Here is a 9310-nt window from a genome sequence, read left to right on the forward strand (position 1 = left end):
CTTTTGTTTAAGTTTTAATGTGCAGCGTTACTCGATACTTGTGTTGACGGGAGATAACATATACTAATAAAATAGTTGAGGTGCACGTAAGGTGATTCGAACACTAGTAACATATATTAATAGAACCATCGAGGTGCGAGTAAAGTAGTCCAGACACTGTTATCACGAAAAAAAAGAGTACATTTATATATAATCTTCTAGTCCAACTATTTGTTTCCAAGCGTTAAGGACACTTCTATTGGACTCTCTCCTCCTAAGCAATAAAAATAGATTAAAGAAGGAAATCAAGTAATCCATTTATTTTCATATTTTTACACAAATAACCGGTTTTGTTTATTATTTAATTTTTCTAGTCATATACATAAATTATATATATATATATATATATATATATATATATATATATATATATATATATATATATATATATATATTTTATAATTTCTTACTAGAATCGGGTTGGTTGGTCGAGAGCCCATACCCGTGACCGTGAGCAAAAGCACTTTGGCAAATTACTGGCGATTGTTGGGTCAAGAAGCTCGCAACAAGGATAGCGACGGTAGCATAAATCCAGACTTCAACTACTTTTCTGTCACTGTTCCTATATCCAAAACATATACCATTGTCGATTTTCAGAGTTTGGAATTTTGGGTTTAGGCTACTGCTTCCTTCAATTCCACTTCTAATTCTGTACATATGTTATTTTACAACGGAGTATGCAAGGCTACTCTCTGTATTCACTTAAAGTTTGTCCCTTTTCCCCCTTTTCTCTTCCTTCAAATTCACTGCCCTTTAAATTGAACTCATGGAAAAGAAGGGTTCACTCTTCCCATTTTGTAAATCCTTCTGATTATGCCCCCAACAAACGTTTGCTTCTTTTCAAGGTAATTTCTGGATGTCTTACTTTCATATATTAATTTCTGGGTAATTTATGTGAAAAATGACAAAATTTCAACAATTATTAGACTTTGAACCCATTATTTTAGATGCATAGTGAGTTTAGTGTTAAGAATTTTAAAGATTGAAGCAATCAAGTTTAAATTTTGGATCCGCCTTTACCTACAGTTAATTAACTTCGAATTACCTAGACTATTGAAACGACGATGCTACAGACTGAGTTATAATACAGATAAACTTTAGCTTATTCCTTTAAAGAGATACAAAGTTTGAACTGGGTTTCCAATTTTAATTCATCCCAATTTAGACCAAGTCTATAGGGTCCATCTGTTCCCTTAATTACACTTTTTCTTTATATGAACCATTGCTGGTTTTTACTTACAATGTCAAGTAACAGTGTTCTTTTTCTGGACATCAGGTACATGCAACTGCTGCTGAAACTGATCAACCAAAATGGTGGGAAAAGAATGCCTCAAATATGGTTGACATCCATTCAACTCAACAATTTTTAGATGCTTTAAGTCAAGCTGGAGATAGATTAGTGATTGTTGAATTTTATGGCACATGGTGTGCCTCTTGTCGTGCGTTGTTCCCCAAGGTGAGTATTTAAGCTTTCCCTGAGTAATGAACCATTGGTTTTTCTAGACCACAGAATGCATCGTTGTTACAAATATTTTTTGGAAGATGTAAACAAAAGTAATCACTTTCGTTTCTCCATTCCTGTGGTTTGTGTTCTTTAGCAGATCGGTCTAAGAAAGGAATGAAAACTTCTGGTAAAAAAGTAATAATTGCTTCAAACTTGCATAATCAATCTCTTTAAGCATTTTTAATATAGCTTTTTGGAAACAGAAATTTTAGCTTAATTTTCATGTAAAAGTGGCTCTACTCTTTGTTGACATTCTCAAATTTTATAGTCTCTCGGAAGCCCTTTTAATCGGGGGAAGTTTCTTTTCTTTCATATTATGTGCACAAGTACATTATATTTCCTGAGCCATTTTGAATTTTTTGCAGCATATGGAATAAAAGAAGTAGGAGAATGCTCCCAAATTAGTGAAAGGGATGAAGAAAACAGATTAAGTATCTTTTTATTTCACGCTCTAGGTGTAAAAAGAAAATAACATGCTGTATAGATAGTTGAACAAACTTATAGATGATCGGGTTGAATCATAGGCATTGCGTGTTCATAATCTTTTAACACCGACTTGGTGCTTATTAATGAAATTTTTTACTGATTAAAAAAACGTGTACTTTTTATTTCATATTTTTGGGGTCGTTGTTGCTGCATTAGTTGGTCATTTCAATTTTTCCCTTGCATAAATTCCTAATCATTTTTGTCATTTATAAGCAGTTATTCGCCATCAACCTCAGTTGTACAGTCATTTTGGTTGCATGCAGAGTTGCAGGCCTTGGAAGCTCTTGATTTCCCTTTTTGAGATTGGAAATCTTTGTCCGATTTTCTATAAGAATCTGTTCCTATTCATGTAATTGCAAGTAAAATTGCTGGACTTGGAGCTTCTTTATTTACCGAAGGTTGAAGAGAGGGGTGCATTCATTTTGGAACATTAGTTATTATTTGTCTGATACTCTGATTGTACATATAACCCCATTATTTGAGGCGCATAGTTGTCGTTGCTAATGAATGTGTGGTACGTTGTTGGAATTTTACTTTGGTCTTACATCTTTCTTTTATGGCTATCAGCATTAGCTATGTCCTATTGTTCGATATTGGGCTAATTTCCTTTTATTTAATTTCAACTTACACAATCATTGTATATTCTTAATTTACGCATTAATCTGGTTTGGCTTCATTAAGTTTCTAATAATTTCTTTTGTTTCCTTTATGTCTTTTGGTTCGTAAGTCTGAATTACCATGCTTATGCTGACTGTTATTGCAGTTTTATATTTACTTTTGCCTTTTTAAATTCTGGGTCACCCATCTTTCCTTAAACAGTTTTACACACCTCCTAGCAGATGCCAAACAAGCTTTTGCGGTCCAAAATATCCTAATAGATAATTGGTTTGCTTATTTGTTTTTCAATGGCCAGGTCTGCACGATTGCTGAAAAACACCCAGAAATCTTTTTCCTTAAGGTGAACTTTGATGAGAACAAGCCCTTGTGCAAAAGCCTAAATGTAAAAGTCCTTCCATATTTCCATTTCTACAGAGGCGCTGACGGTCTGTTGGATTCCTTTTCCTGTTCTCTCGCAAAGGTAGGATCATGAAGTGCATATCAGTGTGTTTTTATTGTTATCTTATTATCATTTTGTGCTACCTTTTACTCTTCAACTCATGGAATGATGCTCAGCTTAGATGGTAACTTGGTGGAAATTAGAGAACCTTTTTATTTTTGAGGCATTGAGAAGAAATAGTTGATATATCTTTCTAAATAAAACCAAGAAATGAACTACTGATAACACCTATGTATTCATGGGCCACCTAAAGGAATTGTTATTTAAATCTTTTATGGACCCACAATTATGATATTTGTTGGATAACTGCTCTTGTCAAAAAGCAATCCCTTCCCTCATCTCTCTGTAAGCAACCCTTCCTGTATCTTTCCGTCTAAGTTTAGGCCCCTTGACATCAAATCAATTAGGATTTGTATATTTTGGATTAAGATAATGGTTGTGCTTCCTCTTCGGTATTCCTTGGGAATAGCTTGTTTCTGGTTAATCTGCACAGCAATGTACTGATTAGACACTGTCCAATTGTTTATCTCATTGCTGTAGTTGAAACTCCATTGTTGGATTTCTTTGGTAAATGAAATTTCTTAACTGATAATGTGGTGTCCTGAACTTTTTTGCTTATTTCTAGGGAAGAAGATTTTCATAACAGTCTAAGCATGTCTTTTACTACTCATGTTTTGACCTTTTAATCAGTTCTCCTTTGAAAGAATTAAAACTTGAAATATAATGCAGCTCCAGAAACTAAAGGATGCAATTGCAAATTATAATAACCCAGCTAATGCAAATGAGAGTACACTGAAAGGCACTGGTGATTCTCAACTTCTGTGAAGTTTCTGCATATGACAATGATGGACAGTCAAAATCGTCTTCGAAGTATAAATAAACAAATGTGTGTACTATATTTTCTTTCAAACCCTTACTTGTAGACTGCTATGGGCTGTGTCACACTCACAGCTTTTCTTCTATAATATGCTAGAAAGCTGCACATCGTTCTTTGTACAAAGCATTCTTTTTTTTTGCCATTGCTGTAATCTATCTCACGTGACGTTATGGTGAAAAGTTCAAAACAAAATCACTATCAGATGTGTTTTGTATGAGTGTTTCAGGATTTTATTCAATTTGAAGTCGATGGAAATGGCAAGAACATTAGAGCCTATTGCATTCACTATGTGCTTTTGACTATTCGCGACTGTTAATGCTGGAAGGTATTTGGGTTTTGTAACTATCTTTGGCACACCATTTATATAAGTGAAAAGCAAATGGGTGGAAATTTGCAGAAAATAGTTAAGTACTGAATCTGAGTATGATTTCAGAGAATTCATGAAGGTGGAAGCCTGAGGCTTAACTATGAGTGGCAGTAAAAATTCGACTCTTAAGATGGTATTTTGTTAGAACTGAATTGCACATATTGCTATTGTTTTTTTTTTCCCTTTCATATTTTTATTATATTGATATTGTCAGTAGTCACAAGTAACTGTTTTTTTCTCCTCTTTGTAATTTTACAATCAAATGAACATATAATAAAGCCTTCTCTACTACTATTCAGCATATACAGAATCACTGCTCAAAGGGCTCCAAGCTTCTAACTCATGTTATATTCCAACTATGTAGTAATTGTAGGTGCTAAAACTTTTGATCTCTTCCCTTTTATTAGTGCTTCTGTATCTGGAAAATGACCATTTCTCTCAATAAGATCCATTACATGACCTTCTGCAGTCACATTCACAGGGTAGGTTACCAAATGAACACCCTTCATATCTTCTACTTCATCTTGATCATAAATCTTCCACATTTGGTCTCCGATAGAACGGATTTTCTGCATGCATTCTAAGCTTTGAGGCTCTTGGAATGCTTGTTCTGCTTTTGCTGTATGCTCATACCACAATGACATACGATATGCATGAACGTCCCTTTGATCTATGTCACCTTCTTCACTTTTCGACTGATAGCATCCTATTGCAATCTCTGTGTCTCGTTGCCCATCCATGGATCTTTGGTTTATGTTAGCAGAACCAATTAATAAGTAGGTATCATCCACTGAAAATTTAGAGAAAGAGTTGTAAACATCTCAGCTTTATTAGTCTAAACGTTAAGCAACACGAGTAGATGAGAGTTAACTTCACGTATAGTTACTGAACTTTAACTCACCGAAAACAATAATGTCACACAACTTTACCATCTTGATGTATAGGATTTGTCGTTATACTTGGTAAATTTCAGTTACTTTAATGTGACAAAGTAACTTTGTGATTTTACTATTATAGCAGGTAAGTTTAATGACTTTAATATTATAGTGAGTAAAGTTAAGTTATTTTAATATGACAAAAAATAGTTCTGTGACTTTACTGTTGTAGTAGATAAAGTACAATGAATATAAACCAGATGTGAAAATTAACTCGAGCGGAGGAAGATTTTCATACCTATCATGAGCTTAGAGTGGACATAAACCATGAATCTCCTTCTCTTTTGAGCTTTCCAATACTGTGATTCAGGATGTGGAGAATAAGGAGGAACAAACTCTCCCTTGAACTCTTCTTCTCTGTTTGCAAGGCAGAAGAAATTCAAGTAATCTCTAGGATGCCCTGGTTCACCACTTTCTTTAATTGCTTCACCTATAAATTTATACATCATTTTCATTGTTTCTCTAGTCCAATGCAATATATCTTGAACTGAATCACTTTCTGGCAATCCTTCAGGCCACATTGGTATCACAATGTACACAGCGAATCGCTCTTTAGCTTTGATTTTGTTTGCAACTTTTAGTGCAATCTCTATTGGAATTAAATTTCTACAGCCACAATGTTGATCTTGCTCCCAAAGGTGACATGCACCGATGAAATACTGATTTTCTATGTAAATAAATCTGTCAGCTCGTCTAATCGCTTCTACATAAGCTTCATGTATGCTTCTTTCAATTGGCATGTTCATAGGCAATGGGCAAGCTGAGACATGATCAATTGAACGAAAGACTTGAACGTTCCAATCGCGATCAGTAGAAGCCATGTTTGGCTGATTGCTTAGTTCTGGAATGGATCTTATAGGAATGAGCAAAGAAGGGCCAATTTGCTTATTCCATCTTTGTTCAAAATTGTTGAGTATATCCATAGCTGCTTGTCCTGTGACACGAGCATGAGCATCGTGCCATGGTTCTCTCGGTCCTCCTTTGTGTAGGCTTGCACCAGATAGACTCGTTTGATAGAAATCGTAGCAATGTGATTCTGTGTTGAGAGTTTTAAACAAGGAATGCTCTTCTGTATCATAGCGGCCATCACAAAGATCTAAACCACCGATAAAGCTAGTGATTTCTCGGCTAGTTGAAGATAGATGACTTCTTGAATCTACTGTTATTGCTTTCTGATGGTGTGCAAAGAATGAGGGCAATTTGTGGTGTAATCTGGGAACTAATTTGCATACTACTTTTGTGTCTCTGAAATAGACTAAAGAATCTTCGTCGTGTGTTCTCATTACTCCTTTGTTCTTGATTATTGGTAAGGATGTTTCGTCGTCCCAAAGCATGATCCTCACAGCCACACCTTCCTCTGCTTTGCGCTTAAGTAATTCGCCTAGCTTTACTCCTTTTGCATGCATAATTTCTGTACTGGGATCACGGACCTGAAAAGAGAAGCCATTAGTTTCCAACATACGCATAAAATTATGCAACAGAAACAGAAATGATGATAGCTTTGTTGAAGACATAATTAAGTAAATAAAAGTGTATTTTTCTAATATCTTAAACTTTTAAATGAGATGAGTACACAATTCGACATGGTATCAGAGCCGGCAGAGACCCTAGGTTCGAGTCTCACTTCCACATATTATCAAAAAGAATTTCGATGTGTTTGACCCACTAAAAAGAATCAGGCCCCCACGTGAAGGTAGTGTTGAAAACATAATTAAGTAAATAAGCTATGATATCTCTAATAGTTCAAATTTTAAGATGAGATGATCACACAATTCAACAACGTGATGCATAAAACTATGCAACAAAAAATTCAGAGGCGGATTCAGGATTTTAAGAGGATGGGTGCACTATTGTAAGAAGTGAATCCAGAAATTTGTATTTGACGTGTTTAACTCTAGTCTCTTACCATGAACTCACTATACTTTTGAGATTATAGATTCAAAATTATATTCTTTTTAAAATTTAGTGATTTTTACTTATATATTTATACACCGTGCCGAAAACAAGACCATTCGAAGTGTGATTTGAACCGCCAATTTCACTCTTAGAGGTGCACCCAATAATTATTGCACTATAGGAAACTTTAAGCATGGGTGCATGCAAATATATTTAAGTAATTTTAAAAAATATCACATTATTATATATGATTTAGGAAAAGGAGTATGAACTCACCTGAACCCATGCTCTAAGACCTAAATTAGACCCTAACAAAAATAGAAATGATGGTAGTTTTTCCCCTTACCAGCGCCAAATTAGGATTGAAAGACCAGCCTGCAATATAAATCAAATGCTTTGCACCCTCAATGGCTCTGTATATATCCTCCCACAAGTTTTTGGATCTCTTGGAATGTTGAAATGGTGGTTGAAATGTATGTTGGTGATGTGCATCTTGATAAAGAGTCACACTGCAGTTTGATCTTTGAAGAAATGTTGAATTTTTGAATCCTGTGAATGTACCATTCTCTAGTATTCTTCCCCAACTTGGTTCATATTCTGCTGGCTTGAACCACAAAATGAATTGCAATTTCAGTTTCTTCTTTGGCTTCTTGTTTTCAGTTGAAAGTGGGAAGAATCCCTCAACTAAACTTGCTTCATTTAAGAGCTTATGAGAATGAACTGTGAATTTTCCTAAAGTGGTGCACTTTGTCTTTAGAGTAATGGTAATGGTGGTATTGGGAGAATGAGCACAGAGGATTTGAAAGGTTTGGTTCCAAACACGATCACGTTCTTGTGTTGTTTTTGCTACTGTCTTGTTATCAATCTTGATTGTCACATATGCAGGTTTTCCATTTGCTGAAATACACTGCAAAAAAACCAAGAGAGGATTTTAGGCCTTAAAAACTGATTGTTATTGTAGCCCAATGGCTTTGATCTAACGGTAAGAGCATAGCGCGTGATGCAGGATTAGGCACACCAAAGGTGGATGCAGCGTATTGCTGACGGGTTCATCTGAGCCTAGTATTTACGTTGCGGAATATAAACTTAAGTGTAAAAAATTACAAAAATTATAACAAATAGTAGTCGATATGAACCCGTGACTTTAAAATCACAATGGGTTCAGTGCTAATAACCTTAAAAGTTGAACGCATAGAGCTTAAATCTTGTTCTCTTGGATCCGCCTCTGAGGCGCATATCATGAGTTCGACCATATCATAAATTAAATTCTACTAGTATTTAAGCGGATAAGGATAAAGGATATCTTGAGCCTAGGGTCTATTGGAAACAACATATCTACCTCCATAAGGAAGGGGTAAGGTCTGAGTACGCACTACTCTCCCCAGACCCCACTATGTGAGATTATACTGGATATGTTGTTGTTGTTGTAAGGATAAAGGATACAAGGACAAGCTATTTATCCACTAAGTTTCATAGTGTACACTAATTGGTTCTCGGGAATTTCTCAGTTATCAAAAAAGATTGTTATTGCAAGAAAAAATCTGTGCTTGCATTGAATCACTTACCTTAAAGGGAATGGATGACTTGTGAGATGTGGCACGGAAAATAGAGACTTCAAGTGTTCCATGAAAAAATTTGTATTTGCCCTCCATTTTGCAGTTGTTCACAGGCTTGATGATATTTGGTTGACTATATTTTGGGAGGGAAAGATCAGAGAACATACAGAATTTTCTTTGATTTGTCAAGGGTATACACATTAGTATGTATGTTGATATATAAAGGTAGGTAAGTTTGTTATTTTAATTCAAAGACAGCTATGTATATGTTTTGTAAATGAAGATATGTGTGGAAACTTGGAATGCAAAATGAGCCGTTGGAAGTGGACAAAACTTAAAAACATGTACATTTTAAGACTTAAAGGCAACCTTCAATTTCACTTTTAGTTTCTACTTTAAGCTGAAGTTTTCCTTATCCCACATTTTGCCATTTTTGTGTTATATGTGGCACTCGCTTAGGAATAGGTTGCACTAATAAATTGGATTTTTTTATTGAATTGTGATCATCTCATCTAAAAACTTAAACTATTAATCGAAGCATACTTTTATTTACTTCTTAATTATATTTTCAATACACTCCCTCCAAGGAAGGG

General features: G+C 35.0%; 2 protein-coding genes across 3 annotated transcripts; one reads left to right on the forward strand and one right to left on the reverse strand.

Annotated features, from left to right (window-relative positions):
* Nucleotides 1-450: 450 nt before the first annotated feature.
* LOC107761688 (thioredoxin-like 2, chloroplastic) lies at nt 451-4619 on the forward strand. 2 transcript variants are annotated; one of them, XM_016579937.2, is made up of 4 exons: nt 451-884; nt 1316-1495; nt 2943-3107; nt 3816-4619. In XM_016579937.2, exons 1-4 carry the CDS (start codon nt 717-719, stop codon nt 3909-3911), a joined length of 609 nt encoding a protein of 202 aa, XP_016435423.1. In that variant the 5' UTR covers nt 451-716; the 3' UTR covers nt 3912-4619. The 2 variants fall into 2 exon arrangements, with proteins under 2 accessions (XP_016435423.1, XP_016435424.1); XM_016579938.2 differs by having other exon boundaries at nt 4190-4619.
* On the reverse strand, nt 4467-8925 carry LOC107761687 (phospholipase D alpha 4-like). The gene is made up of 4 exons (XM_016579935.2): nt 8727-8925; nt 7508-8068; nt 5504-6695; nt 4467-5120 (listed from the first exon to the last, which is right to left on the reverse strand). Exons 1-4 carry the CDS (start codon nt 8916-8918, stop codon nt 4687-4689), a joined length of 2379 nt encoding a protein of 792 aa, XP_016435421.2. The 5' UTR covers nt 8919-8925; the 3' UTR covers nt 4467-4686.
* Between the last annotated feature and the right edge of the window lie 385 nt (nt 8926-9310).

This window comes from Nicotiana tabacum, chromosome 4 (assembly GCF_000715075.1).
Source record: "Nicotiana tabacum cultivar K326 chromosome 4, ASM71507v2, whole genome shotgun sequence".
Lineage (NCBI taxonomy): Eukaryota > Viridiplantae > Streptophyta > Magnoliopsida > Solanales > Solanaceae > Nicotiana > Nicotiana tabacum.